The following is a 16,987-nucleotide window of genomic DNA, read 5'->3' as shown; positions in this document are numbered from 1 at the left end:
GGTTGGCGTCCTGCCCAGGATTGGTTCCTGCCTTGTGCCCTGTGTTGGCTGGGATTGGCTCCAGCAGACCCCCGTGACCCTGTGTTCGGATTCAGCGGGTTGGAAAATGGATGGATGGACGGATATTTTCATGGATGCCATCATTCTTGGGCTTCAGATGTTATATGAAGCCAGGCTTGTGTGACGTGTGACACTATAAAAGATGGCCACATACTTTAAAAAGCATCTGGAGTTTAAGAAATTAAAAGTCTTGGTGAAAGATTTCTGCTCAAGCAAACAAACATTCCAATTGTGGTTTTAAGCGAGTTCCATCCATCCATCCATTATCCAACCCGCTATATCCTAACTACAGGGTCACGGGGGGCAGACTTTATATGGGTAGTTGAAGTGCCGTGCTGCCCTTGGTCCCTAGTTTACTTCTTGGCTGGGTAGTCCCAATGTGTTTGTGCAGCATTCGTCCAGAAATTCTAATTGCCACTCACACAAATCAGCTTACCTGATGTTCAGTTATGCTGCTAGTGGAAAAATCTCCAGTATAGTAAGTGGTAACCTGAAGTGGAGCTTGTGGTAATGACAAAAAAAATGATGAATTGGGTTCATGGATATTCAACTGAGGTGGGTTATCTGGTCATTTCACTGCTATTCAACTAGGAGCCCACTGGCAGTGAACTTGCCTGGCTCTCATGTCAAGATGTTGCATGTTGGTTGAGCATGACTGTCACTGTACAATGTGATATGACAACAGAACTGCTACTCCCAGCTTGACTGGTGCGACTAAACAGGCCTGGTGGAAGACAGAGTGCTGGTGTGTGCGTGAGCATGTCCTGCCCTGTACTGGACTGGTTCCTGTCAGAGACCCATTACTTCCCATAGCTCTGCATTTGAAATTCAGCTGCAGAAAATGGCCGGAGAGTCTTTTTCATATGTCAACAGCACTATACATGAAGGAGAGCATTTATTTAGGATGGCATTAAAGAAAGCTTTTGGCAGAGAACATCCTGCATAAAACATAAAATCTTCACCCTAAAAGCTACAAGATAGAAATAAAGGAGTACAAGAATGATCAACCTGAGGTGAAGTTTCGACTGTGGCTCCTCAAACGTTTGCTTACTGCCATGTAAGATATGAGGTGTGACTTTGGAGAATTGTCTTCTTGTTATATTGTTGGCACAAAATGGCAGCACTTTATTTGGTTAAATTAATGAGAAGTTCATTTTTGTGTACAGTGCACAAAATCAGACTTGTGGGAAAATTATTTGATTTGGTCAATATAATAAACACTCAAAACTGATCTCCATGTTTTTAGTACTGATAACAATGACTAAGAAAAAGCAAAGCATCAATTGCAATACATTTCTTGAGTTAATCTGTAGCTACACGCTAAGCTACAAACTAGTTAGTCAGTATGGTTCTTTCTGGAGATCATCTCCAGCTCTTAGTTCAATTGCAGTGAAAAGATTTGTGGAACAAAGCTGTCCGCTTACATGGACTCTCGTCATCATTGTACTAATTAGCATGAAAAGCAGGGGACTGCGACACAGCAGAGCAAACCACATTAATGCATAATTGTAACTCGGCCTGTTATGTGTTTATATTTAACTCAAATGTCTGACAAGTTAAGTTACAGGGGTCCCTGACTCTGCTACTAAGGCAGCAGGTTTTCATTGTAACCCTTTTGTTAATCAGTGACCAGTTTTTGCTGCTAATTAATTTATTTTCCCATCATTTTAATTGACTTGTTTTTTTAAAGATTCAGTTCTCTGAATGTCCTCATTTCTCTTCCTTGAATGGCACCCAAACAGAAATGAGACGTGAACTGAGCCAACAGATGACCAGCTAAGTTGGGGTTTCAAGCTCCAACGAGTTTCTTAATGAGAAGCCGATTCTTGTTGTTAATTAAACCCGTTATTTAATTCCATGGCTTGTTGCTGCTCTCATTCTGCCACAGCACACATTTCCAAAAGCGTTGATTTTCTTTATTCTAAGAACAGCATCACAATGTTTTGTGGACCTTCACCTTTCTTAATTTTCAGATATTGTATGATGGTCTCAGGCTGCTAGACATGTGTTGTCTTGTTTTGTATCTTATTATTGTTTGGCTGCTAATTAATTAAAAAGAACAATTAAAGGGTCTGAGTCTTAAATAGTAAGTCAATTAAAATTAAGGCAAAAGGCATAATCAGCAGCAAAATCTGGTCTCTAATTAAGAGAAGGGTTAGAATGAAAACCTGCAGGTATGGTAGAGCTCTAGGACCGGGACTGGAGACCCCTGCTCTAAATACTTTTGCCAGTATTAGATTTGAAGTTTGCCTGTTTTTTTGTTTTTGGTGATATTGGCTGCTGCTCTCTTGTCTTCTGCTTAGCTGAACGGACAAGAAATGTTCCTTGTTGGCAGCTGAGATGATCCCGTGTTGTCATGGGATTTTGCTCCAACTCACTATGTTGAATTCAGCTATTCACTAATTAAGTAAAGGGTTAAGATGAAAATCTGCAGCCAGAATAGTGCTCAACGACCAGAGTTGAAGACCCCTGGGCATGAACTTAGGTTGTAACTAAGGAGATAGTCAATCACAATTATTCACAAAGACAAACAAGAACTCCATCCATAGGTTTTAAAAATGAACACAACTGTATTATTGTGGCTTTTATTTCCTTTGTTTAAAACAACACTTTATATCAGGGGTCCTCAGTCGTAGTCCTGGAGGGCCGCAGTGGTTACAGGTTTTCCTTCCAACTAGTTTCCTAATTAGAAGGCAGTCCTTGCTGATAATTTAACTATTTGGCCTGTTAGTGCTTTCATTCAGCCAAGAGAAATTTGTATTGCACTGTAGAGTTTCCTTCTGTAAGAACATTATCCATGTGTGGACCAGAATAGATTTAAACTTAACGCTCCTTCCAGTTCCCCTCTCATTTATTCCTAAACATTTTTTTTAACACAGATACTTCATGGTGCACATGAACAGGTTTAAAAGGAAGCACGTTAGCTGGAGAGCTGCTGGTTTATTCATTATCTACATTTCATTATTAACTAACATCTGGTAAGAAAACAGGCAACAATTAAAACTGCTAAAAAGTAAAATAGGCAATTAAGGGTTCTGAATTGTAACAGGGAAGAAAACAAAAATTAAGCCCAAAAACACATTTCTTTAGTAGTAAATAAATGGTTTCTAATTAAAAATTGGTTGAAGTGAAAACCTGCAGCCACTGCAGACCTCCAGGACTGTAATTGAGGACCTCTGATCTACGGTGTAAGTAATATTTGTCTTTGATGAATGAAAGCACTAACAAGGCAAAGAGTCCAATACCAAGTGTCATTATCAGCAAAGACTGAGCTCTAATTAGGACTGGAATGAAAACCTACAGCCACTGCGGCCCTCCAGGACCGTGATTGAAGACCTCTGCTTTAGCTGAAGACACAGAAGCAAATGTGTTGTTAGTACTAAATCATTACAAAAAGACACTAATAACCAGTAAAATGAACCTTTATTTTTTATAGAAGTGTAAGTAAAATTTCTGATATCACTCTTTCTCTGATCTGTAAGCATTTTATTTCTACTAATAGTACTAGGGTGTTGTACCGTGTTAGCCAATAAAAGGTATCATTTTGCTTGACTTCTCATTTCTACCAATACAAACTGATATGCAAATTTACTATTAATAAAGTACACTTTTGCAAATAAATATGCATTAGTATACTTCATTATTGATAAACAAGGGGGCTCCGCCCCCTGCTCGCTTCGCTCGCCTACCCCTGGCGTTTTGAACCCGTGCCCGCTGGGCAGCCGTAGTTTCAGACGCGTGTTGCAGGAGCTTGCGTTGTTTTGAACCCGTGCTTGCCCTGCTTCTGTGGTTTGAGACGCGCGTTGTAGGCGTATATCCGTCAGTCGAGCTCTTTCGGTTTGAACCCGTGCCTGCTTCACCTCCGCAGTTTCAGAAGGTGGGTCGCGTTCGGCGTTTTGTACAATCCCAAGCAGCACATTATTGCTAACTTCACTCCGCAGTAGTGCCACGCACAATATGGCGGTGACGCCTGCGCCTTCACTACGCAGTAGTGCCACTCACAATATGGCGGCAAAGCCTGTGCCTTCCATATTATGTCGGGTTTTACCATGCTGTGTAGGCTCCTTTGCCTTTCATACTTTCCCGCGCCTTCCGACGCGCGATGTAGGCGCCTGCACCTTCCGGGTCTGCCTCCGCTGTGTGGTGTGGACGTTAGTAAACTGTCGTTTTTTCTGCTTTTATATTCTGTATCTCACTGTGCATGTGTTTCGTGCCTAGGTTTTTTTGAAGCTGTTGCATTCCAGTTTTCATCATCTGTAACTCGCTCTCCATGTGTTTGTCCCCGTTCTTTAACCTCTTTATGACGTTTTACTTTGTTTCCTACTCTGTCTTTTATTTCTGACCTCGCTTTATCCTGCTTGCGGCATGTCAGACGGTTCGTAGTCTCTCCCGTTTCGCTCTGGGGCGGAGGGGGCTTTGTGTGGCGCCTGCGCACTATGTCTCCTGCGTCCACGGGCAGGTCCCTGCGTCCATATCCGGTTTACCATTCTCGGTTAGTAATATGGATGTGGTATGACTGTTAAACAATTTTGCTTAAGAATTACTGTTTAGCATACATTAAGTTCATAATGGCAAAATTCATTCTATTAATGCCATTCAGATTTACATTAAGAGCCGTGCTTTAACCACAGGAGGTTTCAGATGGTCTGCTGCTTTTGCCGCCTCTAGAGGGCAGCAGCTGCTGCTTTGGTTAACTACAAGGGAGCGCACGCAGCTTTATGCAGTCCAGCCCTGCAGACTGAGCTCAGGGACGCGGTTTGCCTCAATTGGCCTTGAGAGCACAGGTTTACCCCGCAGTACTAACCAAGGCTTTCAGTTCATTTCAATTGACCCAATTCTTTATTGTATTCATAAGAATTACTTATGAGTGCTTTGAAATAATTTCATTTTTTTTTGTCTGACATGCTCTGATTTGATGGTATGAGAAAACTCCTGCATATGATGCACCATTCGATCCGTCTAGATGTCTAGGTATGCAAGGTGCTGCAATTTTAAGCCCTTTAGACCCTAAAATTCTTATTTTAGGCAATTTTAGTACCATATTTTGCACAGGAAATTACATCCTTATGATAAAGTGTAAGCCAGTAGGTGTCTTCAGCAGAAATGATCAGAAGGTCCTGAAGCTGTGCATTTCACATCAATTGACCCCAGGGGTTCACCCCCTAATGTGATACGAGGGATCAAACTCCTTTTCACAAAACTTTAAACAAACGGGGATCGGTAATACAGGTGTGTGGAATGTCGTTTTATAAAATCTTCATGAATGACGAATATGATGATATTTTTGATATTTGTTTCTTTATCGGTGGCCCTAGCCTGGCAAGAGCCACAAGGTTAAAAAATAACAGATTTCAAACATATATTTCAAGTTCAGTGATTACATATTATGTTATTTTTGATTTTGTTCTATTACAATCAAGAATACTTCAACTTTAAACATTTACATTGAAGCAAACATTTTAAAATCTCAAATATTTGACACAAAGGTTCTTGTAAATCATTACATTTCTTGTGAAATACCCCAAATTAGGGCTGTAGCTGCGTTTTCCCAAAGTATTCAAAGTTCAGCAGCTCTAACTTAAAAAATGGGATTCAACAAAGGCCTGATGCGCAGAAATGATTCCACAGACAAAATATCGTTACTAATCACTTATAATTTCTGAACCATTTCAAAGCGGTCAGAAAACTGTATGCTTATCCCATTTCTAAGTTGAAAATGGATCTTTCAAGTCCCTGCTTACTGGGACCTGCTCTAAACACAAGAGAGTCTAATATCACACTGTTTCTCAGTTATAGCAAGAAGGTACTATCTCTTACTAACTTATAGGGGGAACTATAATGACTATATGACTATAGAAGAAATTATATTCTATTCAAATTAAGCAAACATTAATATGCAATAAGTTTAACTCAAAACTTTAACTTTCTAAAATTGGCTCTTACAAGGGCTGTTTACACTAATTCACACTTTTTCCATTTGTGCCAGAAACTAAATTAAATGGGAAATGTAACATTGGGAGAGAGAACAAAAATGAATGTTTACCTGACAGAACTTGTTTATATTCAATTCAGTCCATACAGAACATGTAGTTGTAGATTGCAAATGAATAAATATAGCTTACAAAAACAGTACTGTACATAATTAATATTGATTTTGTCATCACACAGATATCACACAGGAAAGATCAATTATTGTTTCTGGCCCAGTTGTGTATGAGTGCCTCCTAAGCGTTTGGCACAGTTCCTTACAAATGTGCCCACTGGAGCCCTCCTACCAACGACTGAGACAAACAAAAAGGCAAAGTATAAACTAGTGAAGGTCAACTACCAGGAGAAGAGAGTCTAGAATACAAAGGTCAGCGGGCAAATCTAAAATGATTGTCAAAAAGCAGGATATGTACAGTATGTACAGTAACTGAGCCAAGCCGTGGCCAAAAAGACAGACAAAAATTCACAACCAGGGATCAAAATGATGCACCAAAAAATATGCCAGAGACTTTTTAAGACAAATCCACACAAGCTTTGGCAAACCAGGAAGTGCAGGATCTTTCTCCTTCCATTTTGGGTGATGCTTTCTGTGCACATTTCTCATTATTCCTATTTTCAGGTTTGACTTTTGAACCATTTAAGCCAGAGTTATTTGAGCACTTTGAGTAGTGAGAAAAGCGCTATATAAATGCAAAGAATTATTATTATTAGTTATGTTAACATTTCTGTTTAGAGCTTATGGCCTCCTGCCATCTTCAAGGGGTGACCATTAATTAATGTACAGTCACTTAAGGGACGGGGTTTGACTAAACAAAGAAGGGACATCAAGCCCTGCCTTGTGCCCGTTAGTTGGCAGTCAAGCTTCATTTTGTAACAAAAGCCACCCTAATTTGTCTCTCATCTCCACCAGGGTACTCTCATAAGCTGGACCAAAGGTTTCAAAGCCACAGACTGTGAGGGTCAAGATGTGGTGGACATGCTAAGAGAAGGCATCAAAAGAAGAAATGTAAGTAACGATTGTTTTTTTTAAACTCCATTCTTTTTTATTGGCACTAATTTCAGTAGTTAAGTCTTCTAGAGATGAGAATTGCCAGGAACTCCACTATACGCAGGGCTAGCGCCATCATTATGGTGAATTAGGCATTCGCCTGGGGCACAGATCATAAGTGAGGGGGACCCGGCCACACAGGTTAGCTACCGAACAGTTGATTGGTGCACTAATAAGCTTGACCTAGGGCACAAAATAACCTAGCAGTGGCATTGCCTATATGCTATTATTATTATTATACAGTAATCCCTCCTTCATCGCGGGGGTTGCGTTCCAGAGCCACCCGCGAAATAAGAAAATCCGCGAAGTAGAAACCATATGTTTATATGGTTATTTTTATATTGTCATGCTTGGGTCACAGATTTGCGCAGAAACACAGGAGGTTGTAGAGAGACAGGAACGTTATTCAAACACTGCAAACAAACATTTGTCTCTTTTTCAAAAGTTTAAACTGTGCTCCATGACAAGACAGAGATGACAGTTCAGTCTCACAATTAAAAGAATGCAAACATATCTTCCTCTTCAAAGGAGCAAACAAATCAATAGGGCTGTTTGGCTTTTAAGTATGCGAAGCACCGCGGCACAAAGCTGTTGAAGGCGGCAGCTCACACCCCCTCCATCAGGAGCAGAGAGATAGAGAGAGAGAGAGAAAAAAATCAATACGTGCCCTTTGAGCTTTTAAGTATGCAAAGCACTTTGCAGCATGTTGCTTCACGAAGCAGCTGCACACAGCAGGTAGCAACGTGAAGATAATCTTTCAGCATTTTTAGACGAGCGTCCGTATCGTCTAGGGGTGCGAACAGCCCCCCTGCTCAATCCCCCTACGTCAGGATCAGAGAGAGTCAGTGCAAGAGAGAGAGAGAGAAAGTAAGTTGGGTAGCTTCTCAGCCATCTGCCAATAGCATCCCTTGTATGAAATCAACTGGGCAAACCAACTGAGGAAGCATGTACCAGAAATTAAAAGACCCATTGTCCGCAGAAATCCGCGAACCAGCAAAAAATCTGCGATATATATTTAAATATGCTTACATATAAAATCCGCGATGGAGTGAAGCCGCGAAAGGCGAAGCGCGATATAGCGAGGGATTACTGTATACCATATATACTTGTGGATAAGTTCTCCCGTGGATAAGTCGGGACTTGATTTTACCGTATAATTTCTAGTATTTTATAATGTCGGTCATATAAGTTGAATGCGGAAAACTCACACTATTGGTACAAGGGATTATGATATGCTAACACCCACCTGCGATAGTAACCACGCTTTCTATGTGGGTGCAGCAATGCGCTGTATCAGCGGGCGCTCCTAACCTCTCTCTCTCTCTATTGTGCCTACGTGACCACACGGTAATACCTGAACTACTCCAAAGCAAAATTTGCACTGTTTTATGTTTTTTGTATCTCACACCCTCATACACCTTTATCGTAAGAACATTCCTTATCTACGATGGAGCGTTCAATCAGAAGAAAATATGAAGCTGGTTTTAAATTAAACGTCATTGAAGTAGTGAAAGAAATTGGTAACTGCGCTGCTGCAACAAAATTCGATGCGTCTGAGATACTGATGTGAGGTGGGAGGAGGCACGACTTATACAGGAGTATATACGGTACTGCCTGTCACAATGCCATAATATTAGGATTGTTTATATTTTATAATGTATTAAGGATTACACATTTGTTTTCACTTTTTTACTTGATTCGATTTAAAATTACAACAATGGTGACAAGAACAGCCAATTGAGCTCAACAAGCTCATGCATCCTATTCACCCAGATTATCCAAAGTAACATCAAGTTGAAATATGCAGATCTGTGAAGTCCTGATCTCCACCACACAATTTTGTAATGTACTCCATATGTATGTCTCTGGTTCTTTGTGTAAGAAAAAACAAAACAATCTTTGTAACTTATACACTTTATGAGCAGGACCTTGGAGTCACAGTGGACCTGTGAATATCTACATCCAGTCAGTGTACAGAAGTGATCAAGAAAGCTACTAGGGTGTGAGGTTATATCACGATGTGTGGAGTACAAGATGAGGGAGGTTATGCTCAAGTTATATAACATACTGGTGAGGCCTTATCTGGAGTACTGCATTCAGCTTTTGGTCTCCATATTATATACAAGACATACAGTAGCAGCACTAGAGGAAGTCCAGAGAAGAGCGGTTAGACTGAGAGGTCTGAGCAGGAGGACAGACTAATGTGGAGTTGAACTTTTTCAGTCTAAACAAATGGAGATTAAGAGATGACTTGATCGATGAATTTAAGATTATGAAAGAAATTAGTACAGTGGATCTCTGTTGTTACTATAAGATAAAGTCTTAAATCATGAAAAACATGAAAAACAACTTAAAACGCATCTATTTAGGAAGGCTTTTAACTTAACTTAACATTCTGCCCTTTCTTTCAGTTTACCTCACTGTCCAGTGTTCAGGATAATGTGTGTGTCTGTTATATCACAAATTAGGTTTTTCTTTTAGTATTGAATTTAGTAGTTTACTCTGGTTTATTGTTCTTTATTCTATTTAATTCTTTGTTATCTGTTTCATTGTTCTATTCAGGAAAACATTTGTATCCAATGTTACATGTACCCTGCTGTTTTTTTCTAAGACTCTGTGAAGTGCCTTGAGCATGGGAATGTAGTATTATTATTATTATTATGAGGACACAGTTGGAAACTTGTTAAGGGCAGATTTTTCTCCACTCAAAGAACCACAGGCACATGGAGTAAATTACAAGTAGTGTGGTAGAGAGAGATGGACTTTCGAGACCATTAGATTTCAACCTGATGTTATGTTAAATGAATGAATAGTATGAACGAGCTTGTTGGGATTAATGGCCAGTCCTCATCACAATTGTTCTACTTGGAATATATGTAAAATTACCACATGGACTGCCTATTTTGTAATATGCTTGAATACAATGTTATAATTTTTCATTCCACAGTTTTGTAGAAACCAAACTAAATGCAAATACTTGGACTTAAACATAGACAGAAGAATGTCCTACCTGAATGTCTCCAGCCCTGCTGACATTAGTCAACATCACTACTCTTACACGGGCTCTTTCAGTTCTCACTGGTGGAAAGGATTTGGTGCCTAATCTATGAGACATTAAAAGCAATACACTTTGAAAACAACAATATTTATTTCTATAGCACATTTTCATAAAAGTGATGTAGTTCAAAGGGCTTTACAGGATGAAGAAAGAGAAAAAAGACAAAATATAAAAATAAAATTAGGCAATACTAATTAACAAAGAATAAAAGTAAGGTCCACAGGAAGGACAAAAAAAAAAACTCCAGACGGCTAGAGAAAAAAATAAATAAAATCTGCAGGGGTTCCAAGGCCACGAGACCACCCAGCCCCCTCTAGGCATTCTACCTCACATAAATGACCTCAATCAGTCCTCATGGTATTCAGGGTTTACATGGAAGAACTTGATGATGACGGTCATGTGGACCTCTGGCCTTCAATCCATCAGTCTAGGGATATCACGGTGCTTTGATCGGGTGGTGGTGGCGCAGATCAGCACCACAGAAAACCGGAAAAAGAACAGCAGAGAAATACGGGGTTAGTATGGATTTCAGAGCCACCATGAACGATAATGATAATTAATTGAATATACAGAATATCAGGATTAAACTAAAATGAAGCTATGAGAAAGCCATGTTACAGTAATGTGTTTTCCACAGTTTTTTAAAGTGCTCCACTGTATTAGCCTGGTGAATTCCTATTGGCAGGCTGTTCCAGATTTTAGGTGCATAACAGCAGAAGGCCGCCTCACCAGTTCTTTAAGTTTAGCTCTTGGAATTCTAAGCAGACCCTCATTGTGAAGATCTGGGGTGTAAAGTGAAAGACATTCTGAAATATAAGATGTAACGAGATTATTTAAGGTTTTGTAAACCATACACAATATTTTAAAGTCAATTCTATAGGCACAGGTAACCAATGTAGTGACATCAAAACTGGTGTGATGTGCTCGGATTTTCTTTTCCTAGTTAAGATTTTGGCAGCCGCTTTCTGCATGAGTTACAATCGATTTATGTCTTTTTGGGTGCGTTACAGATGAAAACGAAATCACAAAATTAAAATGACAAAAATGTAATACTTAATGATGCATCACAGAAAACTGAACCATACTGGATTGTCCTTATTATATGTAATAAAACACCCTGCAAAATTGTATTGATTGTTCTTTTTCTTTACCACTGCTGTCTTCCTGTCGTTGTAGGAATTTGACCTGGATATTGTGGCAGTGGTGAATGACACCGTTGGCACAATGATGACCTGCGCCTATGAAGATCCAAAGTGTGAGATTGGCTTAATTGTTGGTAAGCTGTTTCTTTTCTTTCTGATGTCAATGATTAATAATTTCTTGGCACAATGGCATTGGTGTGGCAGTTTCACAGCTTCATTGTCCTGAGACTGAACCATGGGCTGGTCACTGTCAATGTGGATGTAGGAGTCCATAAGGGTACTCCAGTTTCCTCCCAAATCCCAAACCTATTAAAGGTAGTTAAACTGGCCCTTCAAAATTAGCTTGGTGTGCTTGACTGTTGGGATTAAATGTAGAGATAACCCATAGAGTGCAGTGTGGATGGAAGAATTGGAAGAAGGTATCAGGAGTATTGTGTCATCAAAGAATTAAGGCGAAGATGAGGTTTATAAGATTGGCAATGATGTATGGAGCTGAGACATGGGCAGTAAAGGAGAGGAAGTTAAAGGTGGCAGAAATGAGAATGTTAAGATGGATATGTGGAGTTACAAAAAAAGAAGAGAAGAAGAAATGAGACAAGCAGAGGCACAACAAAAGTGGCAGAGGCATCTAAGAAAGTATAGGACAGTAGATTGAGGTGGTATGGACTTGTGATGAGGAGAAACAATGAATATGTGGGCAAAAGAGTGCAGGGAATGGAAGTAACAGAGGAAGAGAAAGTGAGGGAGACCAAAATGGAGGTGGATGGATAAAGTTAAAGAAGATCTGAAGGAAAAGGGCTTGACTGCTGATGAGATGTAGGACCAGGCTATATGGTGAAGGTTGACCAAGCACATTGATGAAGTGGAAGAAGAAAAAGATTGACTGTTGGGATGTACAAAATTATGCCCTGTGATAAAAGGGCACTCTGTGCAGGGTTTCTTACTGACTGATTGACTATTTGCCTTTGAAATTCACTTAACAATGCAGCCACAATTTGTCAGTTTTCCTTCTTCTTCTTTTGGCTGCTCCCGTTAGGGGTTGCCACAGCAGATCATCTTCTTCCATATCTTTCTGTCCTCGTCATCTTGCTCTGTCACACCCATCACCTGCATGTCCTCTCTCACCACATCCATAAACCTTCTCTTAGATAGATAGATAGATAGATAGAGGCCTTCCTCTTTTCCTCTTCCCTGGCAGCTCTATCCTTAACATCCTTCTCCCAATATACCCAGCATCTCTCCTCCGCACATGTCCAAACCAATGCAATCTCGCCTCTCTGACTTTGTCTCCTAACCGTCCAACTTGAGCTGACCCTCTAATATCCTCATTTCTAATCCTGTCCATCCTCGTCACACCCAATGCAAATCTTAACATCTTTAACTCTGCCACCTCCAGCTCTGTCTCCTGCTTTCTGGTCAGTGCCACCGTCTCCAACCCATATAACATAGCTGGTCTCACTACCGTCCTGTAGACCTTCCCTTTCACTCTTGCTGATATCTGTCTGTCACAGATTACTCCTGACACTCTTCTCCACCCATTCCACCCTGCCTGCACTCTCTTTTTCACCTCTCTTCTACACTCCCCATTACTCTTCACCAACTCTACTCCCTGCATCCTCACCATTCCTCTGACCTCACTCTCATTCACACACATGTATTCTGTCTTGTTCCTACTGACCTTCATTCCTCTCTTCTCTAGAGCATATCTCCACCTAGCCAGGGTCAATCCCCAATATTGATTAAAAATGACAATTTTCAGCTAAAGGTGCCACATCATAATACAGTAATTAACCGGTTAGAATGAGCATCTTCTCCAGTCACTCAGATGCTTGGTTATCTTTCTGTTTACATCTCCAGTTCAGGATTGGGTGTGAAGATCACACACATCTGTTTGGTTCTGCAGGGCTCTGCTGGGCCTTTGCTAAAAGAAGAGGCTAAATTTAAAGATGATATTATCCCTAATCCTGCAATTACTCAGAATGAACATCAGCAGCTCCTGAAATGGATGTCAAGCTGCAATCCTACACTACTTCTTCCTATCCGCAGGCACTGGGAGCAACGCTTGTTACATGGAGGAGATGAAGAACATCGAGACAGTTGAGGGAGATGAAGGCAGGATGTGTGTGAACACAGAGTGGGGCGGTTTTGGTGACAACGGCTGCATTGAATATCTGCGGACCAGGTTTGACCGAGAGGTGGATGAACAATCCCTCAATGCTGGTAAACAAAGGTAATGAGCCGGCACGTTGTTAACCATCCTGAGGGGTTGGAGTCTTTTTTGGTCAGCGGTACTACACTGCGTAAATTTTGTCTTCATTTACAGGTATGAAAAGATGACGAGCGGCATGTACCTGGGAGAGATAGTCCGTCAGATTCTACTCGACCTGACCAGGCGGGGCTTGCTGTTCAGGGGGCAGATCTCAGAGAGACTCCGTACACGTGGCATTTTCGAAACCAAATTCCTTTCCCAGATTGAAAGGTACTGTAACTTCTTGGATGCTCTGATAGTTTGTTAGCATATCACTGTTTGGTGTATGGGTGTTGGAAGAGGACATTTGGGCCTATGTCTCTGACATTTCCTTGTGGACAGTCATTTGGGCTACATAACACCTTTAGATGGGTGCTGTGAGATTTAGTCCTAGAAGGGCTCACAGAGGACATGGCACAGATACCACCAACGCCAGGTTTAAGCTTGAGTTTGCCACAATATGTTTGAGCATATATTTGCCGCTAGAAAATCTATGTGCCCTTTCAAAATGGCTAATAGCGGGTCTATTCAGATAGAGATTTCTGTATCTTTATTTGCACATTGTAACATCTGGAAAGTTACCACACGATCAAAGTAAATGAAGTGGGAATTCAAGGAGCGGTGTGTAGGTGTGTACAAAAGGGGCTCAAATACAGGAAGCAAAGGGTTATGATGAGAGGAACCTTCTCAGAATTAGGTGGTGTTATAAATGGTATCCCTCAGGGGTCAATACCACTGCTCTTTTTAATATACATAAACAATAAGAATGAGAATACAGTAATCCCTCCTCCATCACGGGGATTGCGTTCCAGAGCCACCCGCGAAATAAGAAAATCCGCAAAGTAGAAACCATATGTTTATATGGTTATTTTTATATTGTCATGCTTGGGTCACAGATTTGCGCAGAAACACAGGAGGTTGTAGAGAGACAGGAACGTTATTCAAACACTGCAAACAAACATTTGTCTCTTTTTCAAAAGTTTAAACTGTGCTCCATGACAAGACAGAGATGACAGTTCCGTCTCACAATTAAAAGAATGCAAACATATCTTCCTCTTCAAAGGAGTGCGCGTCAGGAGCAGATACTGTAATGTCAGAGAGATAGAGAAAAGCAAACAAATCAATAGGGCTGTTTGGCTTTTAAGTATGCGAAGCACCACGGCACAAAGCTGTTGAAGCCGGCAGCTCACACCCCCTCCGTCAGGAGCAGAGAATGAGAGAGAGAGATAGATAGAGAGAGACAGAGAAAAACAAACAATCGAAAATCAATCACGTGCCCTTCGTGCTTTTAAGTATGCGAAGCACCGTGCAGCATGTCCCTTCACAAAGCAGCTGCACAGAAGGTAGCAACGTGAAGATAATCTTTCAGCATTTTTAGACGAGCGTCCGTATCGTCTAGGTGTGCGAACAGCCCCCCTGCTCAATCCCCCTACGTCAGGATCAGAGAATGTCAGCGCAAGAAAGAGAGAGAGAAAAGTAAGTTGGGTAGCTTCTCAGCCATCTGCCAATAGCGTCCCTTGTATGAAATCAACTGGGCAAACCAACTGAGGAAGCATGTACAAGAAATTAAAAGACCCATTGTGAGCAGAAATCCGTGAACCAGCAAAAAATCCGCGATATATATTTAAATATGCTTACATATAAAATCCGCGATAGAGTGAAGCCGCAAAAGGCGAAGCACGATATAGCGAGGGATTACTGTATAACCGATTCTTCTTCTTTCAGCTGCTCCCATTAGGGGTTGCTACAGTGGAATCATCTTTTTCCATATCTTTCTGTCCTCGTCATCTTGCTCTTTCACACCCATCACCTGCATGTCCTCTCGCACCACATCCATAAACCTTCTCTTAGGCCTTCCTCTTCTCCTCATCCCTGGCAGCTCTATCCTTAGCATCCTTCTCCCAATATACCCAGCATCTCTCCTCTGCACATGTCCAAACCAGTGCAATCTCGCCTCTCTGACTTTGTCTCCCAACCGTCCAACTTGAGCTGACCCTCTAATGTCTTCATTTCTAATCCTATCCATTCTCGTCACACCCAGTGCAAATCTTAGCATCTTTAACTCTGCTACCTCCTGCTCTGTCGCCTGCTTTTTGGTCAGTATAAGAATATAACCAATAAGCTGGTTAAATTGGCTGATGACACCTGTGGAATAAATCAGAAATCTATACTAATAAAAGGCAAAGCCCTCACTGACTGACTCACTCATCACTAATTCTCCAACTTCCCGTGTAGGTAGAAGGCTGAAATTTGGCAGGCTCATTCCTTACAGCTTACTTACAAAAATTAGGCAGGTTTCATTTTGAAATTCTACGCGTAATGGTCATAACTGGAACCTGTTTTTTGTCCATATACTCTAATGGAGGAGGCGGAGTCACGTATTGCGTCATCACGCCTCCTACGTAATCACGTGAACTAAAAACAAGGAAGAGATTTACAGCACGAGTCAAACGCGGGAACAAAGGTAAATGACGTTAATTTTTGAGTGTCTTTTAATACTGTGTAAGCATACATATTAACACATGTGCAATTAAACGTATGCATTTACAGGGTGATTTCTCAGGCTTAAAAGCTCGCCTTTTATCAAACGCGGGAACAAAGGTAAATAACGTTAATTGTTGAGTGTCTTTTAATACTGTGTAAGTATACATATTAACACATGTGCAATTAAACGTGTGCATTTACGGGGTGATTTCTCAGGCTTAAAAGCTCGCCTTTTATTAAAGAGTTAAATGCAAACTGTTTTCATCCTGAAGGGCACAAACCACGTTAGATTTCATGCCCAAGAGTAAACTCAGCACACAGCTTGGTCATATTACAACCGGTTCATTTTCCTCAGTTTAAAAAGGTTTACTTTTCTTCTTAATAAAATTTTTAAAGCAGTACTTCGCCGCTGCGAAGCGCGGGTATTTTGATATATATCAAAATATATCGCGTCATCACGCCTCCCACGTAAGCACGTGAACTGACCCGCTGCCGTTTGCAATGCCATATTCGCGAGATACAAGTTTAATGAGAAGACACGAGGTATGGACATCGCAACATCACACAAGACAGCGGCTCACGTGAAGTGACTGAACGCAGCAGGAGTGATCACTTCGATGAATCAAACCTGTTCAAAAAACACATTACACAATTGATAAGGTACGAAAACAATATGAAACCGATTGTGGATTTGCGTACAGCCACTGAAACTTTGTGACGGCACGAGACTTCAGGTCACGTGTCTGCAAAAGAACGTCATTGAGGCAACTATTTTTACTGGCGGTGGCTCAGGGGAGAGAGTTTTTATTCCTTGCATCCCCGTTATACCCTCTGATCTCCCATTTTAATTCAAACGCCTCTAATTTCCACTAAGGCTCTGCTTCGCAATGACAATTAATAAGTCTCAGGGACAGACCCTACAGAAGGTTGGCATTGATTTGAGGCAAGACTGATTTTCA

General features: G+C 40.9%; 1 protein-coding gene across 1 annotated transcript in view; it reads left to right on the top strand.

The window, feature by feature from the left end:
• The window catches only part of LOC114647293 (hexokinase HKDC1-like), an 86,204-nt gene that overhangs the window by 42,915 nt on the left and 26,302 nt on the right, over positions 1 to 16,987 (top strand). Inside the window, exons 13-16 of the mRNA XM_028795966.2 lie at positions 6,959 to 7,054; positions 11,331 to 11,430; positions 13,343 to 13,526; positions 13,620 to 13,775. Of these exons, the coding sequence (XP_028651799.1) occupies positions 6,959 to 7,054; positions 11,331 to 11,430; positions 13,343 to 13,526; positions 13,620 to 13,775 (536 nt within the window). The remainder of the gene's footprint in view (positions 1 to 6,958; positions 7,055 to 11,330; positions 11,431 to 13,342; positions 13,527 to 13,619; positions 13,776 to 16,987) is intronic.

This window comes from Erpetoichthys calabaricus, chromosome 2 (assembly GCF_900747795.2).
Source record: "Erpetoichthys calabaricus chromosome 2, fErpCal1.3, whole genome shotgun sequence".
Lineage (NCBI taxonomy): Eukaryota > Metazoa > Chordata > Cladistia > Polypteriformes > Polypteridae > Erpetoichthys > Erpetoichthys calabaricus.
This window is presented reverse-complemented; position numbering and strand designations above follow the sequence as displayed.